This window comes from Callionymus lyra, chromosome 19, assembly GCF_982586985.1.
Source record: "Callionymus lyra chromosome 19, fCalLyr1.hap1.1, whole genome shotgun sequence".
Lineage (NCBI taxonomy): Eukaryota > Metazoa > Chordata > Actinopteri > Syngnathiformes > Callionymidae > Callionymus > Callionymus lyra.
The window spans coordinates 21,082,570-21,099,920 of record NC_141836.1 but is presented as its reverse complement, the minus strand read 5'-3'; the positions used below and the strand labels follow the sequence as shown (position 1 = coordinate 21,099,920).

General features: G+C 37.4%; 1 protein-coding gene across 1 annotated transcript; it reads left to right on the top strand.

Moving 5' to 3' along the window:
• Positions 1 to 1,669: 1,669 nt before the first annotated feature.
• Positions 1,670 to 17,276, top strand: pfkfb2a (6-phosphofructo-2-kinase/fructose-2,6-biphosphatase 2a). Its single transcript, XM_087782163.1, has 16 exons — positions 1,670 to 1,783; positions 2,224 to 2,383; positions 2,754 to 2,879; positions 5,079 to 5,175; positions 5,358 to 5,424; positions 7,813 to 7,887; positions 7,950 to 8,006; positions 8,078 to 8,202; positions 8,758 to 8,965; positions 11,084 to 11,230; positions 11,296 to 11,400; positions 13,725 to 13,854; positions 15,556 to 15,618; positions 15,690 to 15,754; positions 16,620 to 16,808; positions 16,943 to 17,276. Exons 2-16 carry the CDS (start codon positions 2,293 to 2,295, stop codon positions 16,994 to 16,996), a joined length of 1,599 nt encoding a protein of 532 aa, XP_087638289.1. The 5' UTR covers positions 1,670 to 1,783; positions 2,224 to 2,292; the 3' UTR covers positions 16,997 to 17,276.
• The last annotated feature ends 75 nt before the right edge of the window (positions 17,277 to 17,351 follow it).

Genomic DNA, 17,351 nt, shown 5'->3' with positions numbered 1-17,351 from the left:
CACATTGTTCAAATCAGAATCCTGTTCTTGGAGTTTTACTGAAGGGTGATCAGGGATCCTCACTTTGTTTACTTGTACTTCCTGTGTTTTTAAAGGGCTACAAAATGGATGATGCAACTCTGGATATTGATTTTGTGGATGTGCTCTTCAACCACCATGTGGACGAGGCAATATTGTCATTGGTTAACATCTTTATGAGCAGAAGTTATTTAGGGTAGCAGTCAATGTCGCACAGTAACGCTTTAAGTCATAAGCCCATCGTCTTGTGCTTCCTCCCCCCTTAGCTGCACCCCCACTTTTAGCATCAGTCCTCTCAAAACAGAACTCTGAGCAAAAAACCTTGTAGTTCCTGTAGGTGTGTAAAGGATAAACATCTACCAAAACAAGCACATGTCTTACAGATGAACAGATCTCATGTTACTGTGTACTAGTTAGACTCCGGAGGCTTCTTTCAATGAAGAGTTGTGAATGACACATTTGGCATATTTTCTGTACGAAATAAACTATAGAACTAAAGGGGAATGCCAGACAGTTTTGCATGTATGTTATTTTCCTCTACATATGATCATACAAGTTACCTCAACTGTTGTTCCTTAATGAGGAATAGATTAAAAGGTAGTGTCAAGAAAAAAAATCTGGAGTCAGCGCTTGTATTTTTCTTGTGGTCAATGAATTACAACTGCCAAGAAGGTCACGTGATCTTGTGCATTTGCTGAATAATGGGAATTACTAATAAGAATGTACTTTCAACGGAACCGTTTTGGTGGTGTTCTGGACTAACATCTGGATCCAAAAACGTTTTGGAGGATTTGTTTCTTGAAAGCTGCAGTGCAAGATTAGGAAGCGAGTTCCAGAACACTAGTGCCACCTGCTGTCCGATTGAAGTCATTGCCACTTTGATTTTATTTTGCAATCAGCCTAGTAGATGAGGTAGATAAACTAAATGTAACGTTTAATTTAATATATTCGTTAAAATTGTCTCCATAGTGATCCATAAACGATAACGTGGTTCGAGGAACAAGTGGTGTACGCTGGGTCTGCACTGCAGGTTCAAACGGATCCTAAGAGACTGCTTGTGTTTCCATTTGTATACTTTATTTGTACTTTATAAGATAATAACTGAGAAATAGCTGTTTTAATGATGCCTGGTGCTGTGATCACAGGAATAAACACAAAACGCTATTAATAAAAATGGCAATATGTAAAGAAGATAAATAAAGTGAAAACAGCAATGAATTATTAATAGATATACTTGCAATTGTTTAATTTTATTCACAATTAATTTATTAAATTAACAAACTAAGTATCAGGATGTTGATTTTTAAACCCGGAAACGCATTTTTAGTAAGATGCGTAAAGCATCTCGCTGATTGGCCAAGAACTAAAGAGTCGACGCTGATTGGGCCGCCCTTAGTCCTCATTGCTGATTGGACGATAATTAGGTGCCAGGTGGCGTTTTAGCCATTACAAAATCTTGTGTTTTAAAGATTTCTTCCCATTACTTCTATCGTCTTTCATAATCACCTGATGCATATACGTGACGAATGTGGAACAGAATATATAACGTTTTAAAAACAACCCTTACCTTGCGTCAAAGAGTTCTTCAATCCTCTTTTATTTTGTGACCTTTCCGGAAACTGCGGCGAGCGCTCCTCGTGGTGCTTCCGGTGTCGGCGAGCTGTGAGGGGAGGAGCTACGTCACTGGTGAGGAGGAAGGTGTCTGCTGGAGACGTTTCAACGAAGAATCGACGCGTATTCTTCCACTCTATCCACATTACTTTTGGTAAGTTTATGAAGTTTCGGCTTGCGGTAAATTTTGGTTTTCTGACACGATTAATGAGCTAAAAAATGATGAACTTGGCGGGCGACGTCTGTCTTCTACGTCACAACATGAGCCGTCCATCCATCCACGTCTCTGGTTATAATAATACAACTGAGACGTTTGATCTCAATACAAATGTGAATTAAGCTTCTCTCTCTAAGTGTTCTAGAGTCATGGCTTTATTGCCTGTTCACTAGGAATCAATACATAAAGCTACACTTCCTTGTGTGGATGCATATTGTTGTCTATTTTTAACAAAGGTCACTTATGAGCAAGAATGAAACAGCAAAGTCGTCCCTTCTTCCTGGATGTGGACAAACATGCTTTGGAATTCTTATTTGATAAGATGTCTCTGTCGTACACTATCGCACAATTGTACTTTTTTTTTGTCATCCCCACAGAGATGCTGGCTTCTTAACAAGATCCAGCAGAGTTCAGTCCATCATCCTGAGTCACGCAGCACCATCACTATGGCTGCAAAACTGCACAAACCTCCCCCCGTGTCTGACGGCCCCCCTGAAGCCAAAAGGATGGACCTTCGAGTAAATGAGAAGAAGTGCTGTAAGTGTTTGTGTGAAGTTACTTTATTGCACCTGCTTTGTCTTGCATATATTTCCCAACAGAAAATCTACTTCATCTCAATATGATTGTTTATGACAAGTACTGTTAACTAAGTAACAAACCACAAATGCACGATTGCTGAGGTAAAAATTAAACATTAAGCTAGTGTTGTAAGTCTGTTAAATTCTTACTAAAACTCACAGCAAAAAAAAAACTGGACTCAATGTGCAGGCATGGCTAACCTGTCTCAGCTCTCTGACCTTGCCACCTGAAAATCTTTAAACCACAAAACTGCATTAAAAAACTCACTAAATCTTTAATCCTTTCTGCTTGTGTCGTGTGCTAATCTTGTTATGTGTTCACACTCTAGCCTGGGCCTCCTACATGACCAACTCTCCGACTGTGATAGTGATGATCGGGTTGCCTGCAAGAGGAAAAACATACATGTCCAAGAAGCTGACGCGCTACCTCAACTGGATTGGCGTTCCAACTCGGGGTCAGTGCAAACCATGTTCACACAATAGAGGGTTCAAACATGTACAGTATATTGCCTACATATAATGATCCAAATTTCAAATAGATAACGAACATAAAAAACCAACAAAAAAAGATTTTTCACACCATGAAACGATCAATGTGACACAAGCATGGCTGAGTTGAAGAAATTGTGAAGATATCGGTAAAAATGTAAGCGATTTGCAGGCTTAGAATTTAAACTTCTTAAGGTTTAGGTGAGTGTTGCCTTAAAGAAGAGCATAAATGTTAGGGCACCAAGGCAAACATTTCTTTCAAGGTAGGGCCACCAAAGCAAATGTGTGTATAAATATATATACAGTATATATCATAATCTTGTTAACACCTATTGAAAACAACAAGAAAGTAAAATGAAAACTTATATTTATATGTTCATCTATTTTACTTACAAAAAATAATGCAATAACATTTTTAAATAATGCACTCGGGTTTGACAAAAAGTAATTTTAGTATATCAGCTATGCATTTACATCTTGTGCTTCTACTGCTAGTAATTATTAATTTATAACAAATATGTATTATAACAAATATTCACAAACTTAAATAAAAGGCTTTGAATAAATAAGCACGTGGCATACGTGTTTTAGTAATTATTGTAAGTAATTACAACTACAAGAACATGATAATAAATGACTGGATTATATGTAAAAGTAAAATGAGATTTCAGGAACTGCAGAGTTTCAATGGAAAAACTAACTACTAAATACTTTTAGCACTTCATTTAAACAATGAAATAAACATACCTAAAAAAGTTATGTATTTTGCTACATTTTTTCCAACGAGCCTGTTATTGCTCGTCTCCTTTTTTTCACCCTTCCCTTGCTCAGCATTTTTAAAGTTTGCTGCCTGACCAAAATTCACCGGACACCTGACCTCCTTCGAGACGCTGACGTAACGAGTGTATCACTCGGAACTGCTCGGCTGTTTCTGTTGTCAGTTAACCTTTGACACAAGCTTCCAAAATGGATGCGCCCATGTTGTTTACCTTTTACCGTTAGATATGTTGAAAATGTAAAATAACGATTTTATTATGTTCATTCGACAAAACAATTACGCTATCAGTATTTATCAACAAATTAAAAGCCAAGGGCGGTCACAGCAAGTTGTTGCCGTAAACACGGGTATATTTTTCAGGGCATTACGGCAAGTGTGAAGGACGGTCACGGAAAGTGCCGTGGTTGCCGCGGTGAAATTCGAACCCTGGATTTGTGGTTTATTTTGGAGGAAGAAGCAAGTTCAGGTGATGAAGAAGTCAATACTTTTTGCAGTCACCTCCAAAATACAGAGACGATATCCATTATTTGTTTCTGTTTTCAATCGAGATTGTTGCTAGATTTGATTTATTCTGTCTGTGTGCCCACACTTCAACCACACTATAACCATTAACAAAGGGACTTTGACCTTTCTAGGCCAGTTTTCAAATGAAGTTTTTTACATGTATTTATAGCCTTTATTTTTCTAAACTAGGCTACTGTGAAAACCTGCTGCTCTCCCTTTTACTTAAGAGAAATTGAGAGGACACGGCAACTTGTTTACTTTTCCATCACCACCAAGGCTTAGCCCAAGGGTTGACATTATGGAGCTTGTCATACTTTGCTCCTTATCCACCACTATTTCTCTGAGGTGCTTCTTAGCTCAAAAGATTCACACAAAGGCAAAACTGTAAATGGTTGAGCTAAATTTCTATTTATTCACTCATTTAATTGCCACATTTTTGACAGGAAATAGTTTTTAGCTGTTCATGGACAACATAAAATTATGAGTTTGAACCGTGCTTTAATTTCATTTGGGATTTTTTTTCTTAGATTGAAACATTCTTTTAACGTGGTCCAGCTCTATGATAGGTGTTTGCATGCAGCATATTTTCCAAAAATGAAGATTAAAATAACTTAAAACACTTCATTTTTACAATCCTTATCATTTGATTTATTGAAGGAACTGTTGTGCTTCTCTTTTCTAAGGTTAGGTTTGTATTTATGGTTCAGTTCATTCAAACGATATTTAGTTTAAAAAATGTTGTCAAGGTTATATCTGTGCTGAAGGGAAAGATAATCAAAGGTTTGTCTGTTGATGTCAACAATATCCTGTATGTGAGCAGAATGCAGAGAAGCCTGTTCAGCAGACAAAACCTTAACTTCACAGTGGATCTGCTCTTCTGCAGTGTTTAACCTTGGCGTCTATAGAAGAGAAGCCGTCAAGTCGTACAAGTCGTATGACTTCTTCAGACATGACAATGAAGAAGCCATGAAGATCAGGAAGTGAGTATGAATTTAGTGATCAACCATCCCAGGAATGTTTTTGCAGCCTTTGCTTTGGTGTGTTTCTGTCTAAAAGCAGCTGGCTCCCTGAGTGTTGACCCACTTTTAGTCTCTTTGTTTAAAAATTAAACATAAACAGAATATTCTTTGAGTACAATAAATTCATTCTCCACCTCTTGTAGACAGTGTGCACTGGTGGCACTGCAGGATGTGAAGGTCTACCTGGACGACGAAGGAGGTCAAATTGCTGTGAGTACACTATAAATGTTGTTATTTTTTATTGTGTTTTTTCAATACAGTAATGTTTAATTGTATTGCTTTTATTTAATAGGTTCATGTCATCAAAAGGAAAGTTTTTTAAAAAAAGCTAACTTTTATGTTTTATCTGCCTGTTGAGACAAAATTGTTTCTCACAAAACAAATATTTTCCCTAGTAGTTACTTTGAAGGTAACGAGTAACTGAAAATAACTGAGTTACCTTTGAAAGAAGACACTGTTACTTAATTACTATTTTAAAGTAAATTGGCCAAACTGCTGTTGATACACATACTTTGTATGCACCTTTCTAGACCAAGGTCACAAAGCACTTTAACAAACAAAAACAATATACAGCTAAAATATATGCTTTAAAAAGCTAAGACAAGGCAAACACAGTCCCAGAAAATCAGGGAAAAGCCTGCACAAATAAGCATGTTACAAACATGTACATTATTATAAATTAGGTTAAGTTAGATATTTAATCATTTCGTTTTTAATATCCTTTTATTTTGTATTCTGCATTTTTTAAATGATGATACAATTACTATGATGTATATTAATGTTCATATAACACTTGACTCACAGCCACATAGTGATTTATATAAGAAAAGAGAAAAACAAACATGTAAATATACAGTACAAAACATTGTTACAAGAATAATCAAAGCTTTAAAGTGATAGTTCACCCAATATTCAAACTTCACTAATTTTCTACTGACCCTTATGCTCAGTTTTCTTCGTCTTCATCTTTGTCCGAAAAGGTGAAACACCCAAATACCTCCATTCTGCTCGTCTGTAACTTCCATCTTGTATTGAAGCGTCAACCTAAGAGATTTAGGCTGATGGCCTGGTATCATCCCCTTAAAACAAGCTTAAAATATAGACTTGTTTAAGTTTTTTCTGATCAATTATTTTCGCGTAGAGGCTTTAATACAAGATGAACGTTATAGATGAGCACCATGGAGGTATATGGATGTTTTTAAGTGTCTTTTTGGACGAAGATGAAGACAACTGAGCTCCAGTCGCTACATTACAAAAACAAAACATTTTTGCCTATAACTCTAAAAAGAACAGATTCTTTTAAGTAATGTATACTTAATACATATTAAAAAAAGATGATTTCCACAATTTCAACACTTAAAGCAATTGTAAGACCAAGAATCCACCTAAACTTTCTTAACTCTCGTTTCTTTTTTGGCTTATTTGGAAATACAAAATAGCTACAGTGAGTTATTTCTGCGATTTTACTTTTAGTTGATTATATTGGATATTTTTAATGGCTTTTGTGGAAAAACTTTGAAAAGATCCAGAGTGCATTTCTGCAAATATCTTGGCAACGGATGATGATACCGATGGCTTATCGGTAAACAAAACTGTTGAAAAAGGATTGTTTGGTTTCTGTCACATTCCTTGTCAAGGTGTGTAGGAAATACATTTTTTTTTTTAGTAGTAGTAGTGGGTGACTCTGCTTTTTTTTCTTCCTGGATGCCTGTCAGATTTCATGCAGGCCTCATCAATGCTTGGTTATACCATATTATTCAATGTAAAAAAAACTTTTTTTTTGTTTTTTAATATAAAACTTTTTAAAAAGAGCTTTTATAATAGACAAAATCTCCTAAGTCAATTGAAAACACAAGGTGAAACTGTTAAGTGTCTGATAATTTCTAAATACTACATTGAACAAGTAGTTAATTTAGCTGGTCAGCAGAAGCTCTCAAGACAAATGTAGGCTTATGATGTAGAAGTTCTTGAGTTTCTTCATGATGGGCCTCGCCAAACTGGAGTTCTCTACTCGGTCTTGTGTACTTTTATATTGCCGCTCCCAGAGTCCCTTGTAAAGTGCCTGAATTTTCCCTCGCCATATGACCACGCCTTCTTCTCACCTCCTGATCTACACTCACCAAAATGTGTTCTTGTGGCCATGGTGGAGAGTGAGGTGCCCAGTTAAGGGTTTTGTGATCTCTTCTGGTTGATTGATCTTCTTGCCTCTTCTCTCTGAACGAGAAGCATTTGTACTTATAAACGGTAAGCGTTGGACTCGATCGCGGAGATTATCCGTGTTTCAATCAAGAAGCGTCAGATTGTTGTTGCCCTTCTCATGGCAGCCCCCCTGGTGCTTGGTCTGGACTTAAGCGATGGTGGGTCGTCTATGGCTGATTCACAACAGAGACTCGAGGCAGGTTTCTCTTGTCTGAGCCCGGCTTGTCCTTGTTTGGTTCTCCTTCCTCCAGGTGTTTTTCTGGATGAGGTCAAACCTGCATATTCACACTAACTGAGCTGAATATTAATTCGCCTGAGGAGTCATTTTTGACTCTTGTAGTTTCATTTTTTAAAAACATGGCTTTTATTCACTTTCTGTATGTTTTGTATATTTTTCAGGTTTTTGATGCCACTAACACCACGAGAGAAAGACGAGAGCTCATCCTTGATTTTGCAAAGGAACATTCGTACAAGGTAAACTGTCGCTGTTTTTAATCCTCGTTTCATTTCACTTTACTTTATTACTTCCTTTAAAGGTGTTTTTTGTGGAATCAATTTGCGACGATCCAGACGTCATCGCTACAAACATCCTGGTAACAAAACCAACTTCTAATTTGACTGCGTAACAATACTTTCAAGAGTCTAAATAAAATATCTCTTGCAGGACGTGAAGGTGTCGAGTCCTGACTACCCCGAGAGAGACCGAGAAAGTGTCATGGAGGACTTTCTGAAGAGAATAGAGTGTTATAAAGTCACCTACCAGCCTTTGGATCCAGATGAGCATGACATGTGAGACAGGTTTCAAACCTCCCCTTCTAGCCAAGTATATTAGCTCATTACTTCCTGGCTTCTGAGATGATGTAAAATCATCAATATAAAGAAACAGGCCAGACTTCTGACATTTAGCTCAAACTTTCCTGATTACCCGGTAGAGCAGGGGTGTAAAACTTAGTCACACAAGGGGCCAAAATCTTTTAGTAGTAATCCGGGGTCGCATTTGGAATTACATTAGATTAGAGGCGGAGGAATGTAGAGTGATTATTAACGAAAACTTGTAAACACCAGTTTTGAGCCGCAGTGTATATGAATGCAGTTTCTCAACTCGTCCACCAGGGTGTACCCAAGAGACCTCATTTGCTGAGGTTGTTGCTTCAGACTTAACCACTGAAACTTTTATAAAGCAGCTTGTTTTGCTTTTCTTACCAACTGTATCACCACTATCTTAACCTTGAAGACTCAACCTAGAGATTATCTGTGTTTGAAATGTTTAGGCTACAACAGGGGAGAGATATTCTTCAACATTTGGTGATTAGATTCATCGTCTCCTTTTGCTTTGACTTCCAGGAACTTGTCCTTCATCCAGGTCATCAATGTCGGAAGACGCTTCCTCGTCAACAGGGTCCAAGACTACATCCAGAGTAAAATCGTTTACTACCTGATGAACATCCACGTGCACTCGCACTCCATCTACCTCTGTCGACACGGTGAGAGCCACCACAATGTGGAGGGACGCATCGGAGGGGACGCCGAGCTGTCAGACAAAGGAAAACAGGTCTGTGGTGAACATACACTAACATAACACTCCCAAGAACCATGTTTAACTGTTAGCAAGTAGAAATGACAATCAATTAAAATTAATAATTCACTAAGGTCACTTGTTCAGAACTTTAGTTTCAAAATATTTAAAGTTAAGAGAAACCAGTGGGACTGTAGGGCTTGGTCTCTGTTTTTTTTTAATATCAGTCTATTGATATCTTTCACAAATGTCTATGTCAATATTGAATGTTACCTGTCACTCAAAAGAGAGATTTGAAAATATCAAATAGCAACTATTTAATTTCTGTCAAAAAATTTAAGTTACATTAAAAAGTACACAACCATTGTAGATTAAAAAAAACATAGTGTCCCCAATCCAACTGCTTTGTTGATTCTATATCAATCAAACATGTTTTGATATTAGAAAATAAAAATGTTTTACACTCTTTGAAGTACAAACAATTGACTTAGTTTATATTTGTGTTGTCACCAGCGCTGTTCATTCTAGCATGTCTCTATTGTATTGTCCCTGATGACATAAAAACATTAACAAGCTCCAAATCAAGTTGTGTTCTTAAAGTGAAAGCTTGATAAACAATGCTTTCGTATATTACCCAGTGGTGGAACAATGCTCTTGACGTTCACAGAGAAGTTATTGTCTTGGATATTAAGAAAGCCTCCTTTGGTATCCAAGGTGACTTTTACGACTGGATTTCATCGTTCCTTGCTGACAGTGCCAACCGACTAGAAGGGCTCCAGAAGAAAGCTGGGCCAAAACTCTAAATATTAGACCCACAAAGAGCATGTATACTCCCCCTGGATCAGGGGTGGGCAATACAAGCTGTTGCGAGTAGATCGCGTGATTTAATAAAATATGATACAAGAAAATAGTAAAGAGAGCTCAGATTGGCTGCTGTGCATGTCAATCAAATGGTCATTGCGCCGATTGGTTGACAATTTGATTGACATGCACAGAAGCCAATCTGAGCTCCCGCCTCTTCCAGTGTACGCACGGCAAGTTAATATGAATCGAGAATAAAAAGAGCTGAAACGTGCGACATATTACGTAATTCAGAAAAACGATATCGAACAATTAGCTTGTTTTTTTTAAATAATATATCTCGAACAAAATAATGCGCGTTTGATCGCTTCAGGTTCTTCTCTACGAGAGTCACAGAAACATCACGGCAGTTACGTCAAAGTAAAGCTGCAGGTTCAATGAAAGCACCACAATTGCTGGTTTTCCTCATGATCATGTGATCGAGGATAAATCCTAAAAACACACTTGTGTTAATACAACATCACATGATGACTATTTGTAAATAACCTTTATCTCACGAATATAATAAGAATACATTCAAACCCAAATACGTTAAACAGTGAAGATGTGAAGATACTGATTAACAGTTTTATTCTCGTTAAACTTCATCTAAAGATGTTTTAAAATTTAAATAATCCACCAGTCGCCTCTGTAAATTCAGTATTCTTGTTAATAAGCTTGTGTGTAAAATATAAACATTTACTCCAATATCTGAACTAATTTACAATAGTGTGATTCATATCAGACATGTTTAAAATTAACAAATATAGACTGTTAGTTTGAATTCATGTTTTCATTTGTTTTTGTTTTTTCATGATTACAGAAAGGACAAATTTAGGTCTTGTGCTTCATTTGAATATGATTGACATATTGAAATGGGGCATGCAAAGGGATGAACTCGTCTGAATTCTTTGTTGATTTTGATGAACAAAGGAAAAGGGCTTGAATTCCTGTCAAGCAAGTGTCAGGAAAAGTATCTTCTTATGAGGAAATATCCTCCTTACTGACTGACTCTAGTTATTTATGTAAGTCAACATTCCTATGAAGATGATTAAATCCACACATCCTTCCATCATGACTGGTTATCAGTCCATTCACATCATTCAGTGCTAGTCATCTGAGTAAAGTATGTTCTTACTCAGTTGAGCAAATTTGAAGAAGGTAGATCTTTTGAACTTGACAATTTTAAAAGTAGTCTGACTGACTAACTTAATACTGTGGGACTAATACATTAAAGCTATCTATAGTTAATTCTGGATTCATGCTAGACTTTACTTTAAAAAGATTGCTTACATCATTTTTTTTCTATCTCAGTTTGCTGCAGCGCTGAAGGGGTTCGTACAGGAGCATCATCTGTCAGACCTGAAGGTTTGGACCAGCCAGCTGAGACGCACCATTCAGACTGCAGAGGAGCTCGGCGTTCCTTACGAGCAGTGGAAGATCCTCAATGAAATAGACGCGGTAGGTCATCTTGCCAGTCCATGGTTTGATTACAGCTGTCTTCTCATCTCTTCATGTGTCTCCAGGGAGTGTGTGAGGAGATGACCTACGAGGCCATCGAGGAGCAGTACCCAGATGAGTTCGCCATGAGGGACAACGACAAGTATCACTACCGCTATCCTGGCGGAGAGGTAACAGTTTACATTTGTTAAGTACGAAAAAGTAGCACTTTAGATTGTGGAACATGTCTGATGTTTGATGAAAAAAAAAACACTTTGGACGCTAACATTAATTATCCCTGATATTTCACGTTCGAGTACAGAACATGTCTCGCACTGCAGCCGAACAAGAATGTATCACTTTTTAAGTATTGAATATAATAATGTGATAATGATAACCAAACTGAATGCTGTGTGGTCTTTAAGCCGTTAAAAAAGGTAAAAGTAGACGACTTATTACCATACATAACAGATCCTCTGACAAGTATTCCTGATAATTTGTCTAATTTAAACAACTTTGGCTCTTTCTCAGGATATAAAGTAAATATTTAAAAGAGTGTGTGTGTTACCCCATAAATAAAGCCAGTCTGAATGTTCAGCAAGTAGATTTACCTTTCATGATTAGCACAAGTAGTACAGGTCTTTTCGATGCAAACATATCGCCATTGCTACGTAAAATTAAATCCAACTTTCAAAGACGGAACAATCTCCCACTTTCCCTAATAGGAAGGATTAATAATGTTAAAATGAACATTTTACCTCAATTTCTATTTCAAACTCTGCCATTGTTTTTGACAAAATATTTTTTCAATTCAATGGACAACATTATAAATGGCTTTATTTTGTCTGGGAAAAACCCAAGGACACGCAAGTCACTTCTCCAAAGAAAAACATTCTGTGGTGGACTTTCTTTACCGAATTTTCAATTTTATTATTGGGCATGCCGTATTCACTAAATTCGTTCTTTGCTATATAATCCCACTACACAATGGTGTTAATTAGGAAGCTTATCATGTTCACCTGCCTCTTCTCTGCCAGCATTAATATTTGCTTCCATTCCAATCAAATTGTCATTATATCTTAAAAACCCTGTTATCTTGAACACACTTAAGGTCTGGTATCAATTCATAAAACACACTAATTGTTTGGGTTTATCCCATTAGGTCCAATATATCAAAATCACTTCTTTCTTCCTTCAACCCAGGACTCAGCTTTTTCTATGTGGCACAACAAAGTTCTACATCATTTCCTGGATTTGTAAACAGATGGCCAATTAGAAAACTTTACCAACCTGTCTTTGAAATACGGACTACCAGCTAGCATCTATTTCAGGTATTTTCAAATCAGGAACTTCATTTCACATAACTTCACTAATTTTCCTTCAAAGACGTGTCAGCAGCTCAGTGATGATTTTATGACTTTCAAAACAAATAGAGGGGGAATCGTGTCAGAGGTTTATGATCGAATTTTAAATCTCTGTAATCAATCCAACAATAAACTTAAAACTGCCTGGGAAAAAGACTTGAATATGCAGCTTGGCAAGACTTGGTGGGATAAAGTTGTTTGTGAAATCGGTTCCGTTTCATGTTGTGTTCGACTGTCACTAATCCATTTCAAAGTAATCTACAGAATTCATTACTCTAAATTTAGACTTTCACAAATATACCCGGAAGCAGCTGATAAATGTGACAGGTGTTTGAAATCCGATTGTCATTTGGGGCATATGTTCTTTCTTTGTTCAAAATTGTACACATTCTGGTCTGGCTACTTTAACTGTATATCTACTGTTTTGGGAATTACGATTCAGCCATGCCCACTTATAGCAGTTTTTCGGAACCCCGTCAGAAGACACTAATCTGAGTTCTTCCCAGAAAATGGTTGTGAAATAAACTTCTTTGATTGCATGATGACGATTGCTGTTGCTTTGGAAATCTCCAAAACCAGCGAAAACTTCAATGTGGCTGAGAGACGTATCTTTTCTCAAACTTGAAAACATTAAATATTCAATGAGAGGCTCAACACAGAAATTCAAAGTTACTTGGAAACCATGTCTGTCATATTTTAAAGCTTTGCAAGTTTTGCCTGACTGAGAGTGGTTAGGAGTATTACTCATTATTCTAACTTGTCTAGAGGTTACGTTATGAATGCCAGGATATGGGGGTGGGTGTGTTGTTTGATTTCTTCTATTGCCCTTTTGTTTTCCTTCTATTTTTGTATTATTATTGTTTTGTTTTTTAATTTATTTTGTTTTTGTTTTCTTTGCAATGTAAAAAAAAGGAAAAAGTTTAAGAAAGTTTTGTGATGTACACTGTGATCTAATTTGTCGTTTTCCAATAAAAAAATATTGAAGAAAAAGGTGAAAGAAAAGCCATTCACAATCGTACAAAAATATTTGGTGACGGAAGACAATTAACCACCATTTTATTTTTATATAAAATGTATGGGTATATGAATGTTTTATTAAGTCAATGTGTTGTTTGCGTGTAGGTGCTGATATAGTTCTGTCCTCTTTGTAGTCCTACCAGGACCTGGTGCAGAGGCTGGAGCCCGTCATCATGGAGCTGGAGCGACAGGGGAACGTGCTGGTGATTTGCCATCAAGCTGTGATGCGCTGCCTGCTCGCCTACTTCCTGGACAAGAGCACAGGTTGATTAATTTTATCTTATAACTCACTTCCAGCCAGTTTATGAACTCTCTTTTGATTTACAGTTCTAAACCGAATGTTGTTCTTGTATCAAGTCTTCAGCTATCAACTAATCCGACAGAAGCACAGATGATGTCAACATCAAATGTTTACTTTTCAAAGCTGCTCTGATTGAGGCAACAGATCAAAATGTTCCGGATGTGACTTGATTACACACGACGATTATGACTGTTGAACCTTTATTTAGTAATACTGTCAAGGTCCCGGTTGTTTTTATAACAAGATTTTTGTTTTAATTGTGATTGTAATTGTAAAGTCACTACTGAGCTACTTGGAAGTTGATCAAATCAAAAATGATCTAGATACTACAAAATCCAAAATGTATATTTATTTATGAATCTATTGAGAATTATGTATATGTACAGTATATGTTGATCTACCTTGCACAACCACATGAGCCAATATTACACAACACTATTAACGTTGTACAAGTTGTCATTACCTGACTTTATTTATTTATTATTATTATTATTATTATAATATTTGTATAAGTCTATTTAAAAGGGGACAGTGCAATTTCATAAAACACATGGTTAAAGGGCCAAAAAGATAGTAATATTATAATGCAAATCCATATGCAAACACTTATTAATCGAGTGACAGACTCATGGCTGTTCCTTTGGCTAATGAACTCTGCCAGAGTTTCTGGATCAAAATGATGCAGTTTTTTATCGGTCAGTTTGAGGTCTGCAAATGTGTGAATACTGTCCCAATTTAAAATACATTTTCGAATTGCACAAATCTTTACACAATTTGCCAAAATGGGCTTTAAATAAAAGCTCTGAATCTATTATTATCCCAAGATATTTATATTCTGACGATTTGTATTTTTTCCCCATCAACATGTATGTCTGGGTCAGGTGATACTCCATTTGTTTTAGTGAGATACATGCCTAAAGTTTTTGATACCTTTAGCTGTAGAGTGTAAACAGTACTCCTGCAACCATGTACCAACACAGGAAATGGAGAGGGGGGGGGCTGCTGTTTAAGTGATTGAAAATCTGCTGTGCCTTTTTTTCTTCGATTTTGGAAATGGCCAGAAGAATGCTTATTGGGCAGTAGTTATGCAGAGAAGTTGAGTGACCGGATTTAAAAACAGGGGTAATAACGGCAGATATTATAATATTCCCTTTTTCACTATTCAACGCAGTGATGAAAAAGTCAGCTTTAGATCTTTAATTTTACTCTGATGACTTGCATTAAATGACACATTTGGATAAATCACAACATTTCATTAGTTGAGACTTGATTGACAGACCTTATGACAAAGAATGCGGCCTATTGGTTGACTTTCTAACTTATGGATGTTTTTTCTTGAGTGTGTAGTGTAAAGTCTCATCACTCTATGGACAGTAAACATCTTCTGGTGAGAGTCTGGGATCGGAAAAAGTCGTCTGTCTTGTATACCATTCAAGCGGCGGGATGAAGGATAAATCTGATGTCTATTAAAGCTTAAATAAACCTGTTTGTGAGGCAGAGTGAGGCAAGTGTTTGCGCCTTAAGTCATTGTTGGGTGGGTTGTGAGGAAAGTCGTCGTCACAGCCGGGTGTGGTGTCTTACTGTGGTTATGTCTGAGTGACACACGCCTGGTGTTTTGTTCTGAATGCGGAGGTGTTGATCCGTCATCTGCTCTCTCCGCACAGAGAATCTGCCCTACTTGAAGTGTCCGCTGCACAAGGTCCTGAAACTGACCCCTGTAGCTTATGGTGAGTCTCGATGCTTTCGCTCGCGTGGAATTCTTAAGACGCTTGTGTCAAACACTCGACTCTCCTCACAGGTTGTAAAGTGGACGTGTTTGACCTGAAGGTGGACGCCGTCAACACGCACAGAGACAGACCCTTTGTGAGTGTCCTCCTCCTCCCAGTCTCGGGTTATTACGTTTCCACATGATAAGCCATGACTGTATTTAGGGATGTTGAGCCAAGAGAGGAGAAAATAATATATTTATAAACCTTCATTAAACTTAAAAAAAAAATGTGATATAAAAAGACTTATTTGATCTCAATATTCACTTGAATTCTTGACACAATAAATCAAAATACTCTTTAAAAAATAACTTTTAAATTGTATTAAGAGTCAATATTCTAAATAACGAAATCACAAACACTTTCTACATGTCCTATGACTTTGTGCATCTATTCTACTCTGACCATCTTGAGACCATGAAAGTCATATTTAATACATGTTTAACATTTTGATTTCAGAAAGAAGTGTTACCTCTGGAAAACATACTGTAGGAAAAAAGATCTTTAATAGCAACATTTGAATAGAATCAGACCAATAATTGTCAAAAATGTATCAGTCAAAGTAGCAACTGAATGTAGAGGAAATGACTCTGGAACTGGATAAACACAGTGCATCTACATCAAAGAGTCTCACTCTGGCTGACCTCCACACATTAAACAGAGCCACATTGAAACGGCAAGTTCATGTTTTTATCAGTGGGAGTCAGTGAGACCACGATGACGAGGTCACCTCGATGATATACAGGCAGATGACAAACTTATAAATTACTAAAAAAAAAACTGCATAAACACAAAAAAGTTCTATAAATACTCCCCAGTCCGAGGGAAGAACGGAGGCTTTCAGACTCTGTGGTTTGACGCCCACGACAACCACTTCCTGTTTTTCCCCATCCATGTTTTTAGCTCAGAAGACGAGTGACAGGTACTCGCTGCTTGTCCGGTGACTTCATGTCTTTGTGCAGAAGAATCTCCTGTCCAACCAGGTGTCCCCTTTCGTGAGGAGGAACAGCTTCAGTCCGAAATCCAGTCAAGACCAGGTCAAGCGGCCTCGCATGTTCAGTGTGGGTAACCCCTCCCACACCCACACGCCGCAGACTCACGCCGCGCCCAGCATGCTGATCTCAGAGGGCGCTGAGCTGCAACAGAGTCAGGTCAGCGTGGAAACGTTCTGTAAAAGTCACTGCACAGTTGAGGAAAAGTGTTTAACAAAATGCATACTCTTGTGTTTCACCTGGACACAGACGTCTCATTCTTCTCTGGTGTTTACCCTCTTACCCCACTGCAGGAAAGCCTCAACGGATTCAGTCCAGCAGAAGCAGAAAGCTGCGTCAGGAGCTGAAGCGAATCCTTCACCCACGTCGACTCTTTCTGCTGCAGTCCGAGGATTTAACAGATGGATTTCTGCTCTTAAAAAATATATAGTTTTAGTTGTTTGTATGTGAGACCAGAGAGTCGGTGCCTGGTCGATAAAGTCTCTCTGAGCTCTTTTATTTCCCCTGCTGTTAAAGTTCTGGACCAAATATTCTAGTTTTCTTTTATTTCCTCTGTTATAACAGCCGTTACTACTGTTTTTACTACACTTGAGAAGTGCCTCCGATTAAAATACTTTTTTTTCTGTCTGCTGTGAGTGTTTTATTGGTGTTTAATAATGGACATTATCATGTTGAGGCACCAGAACTGTAAAGAAAAGTTTT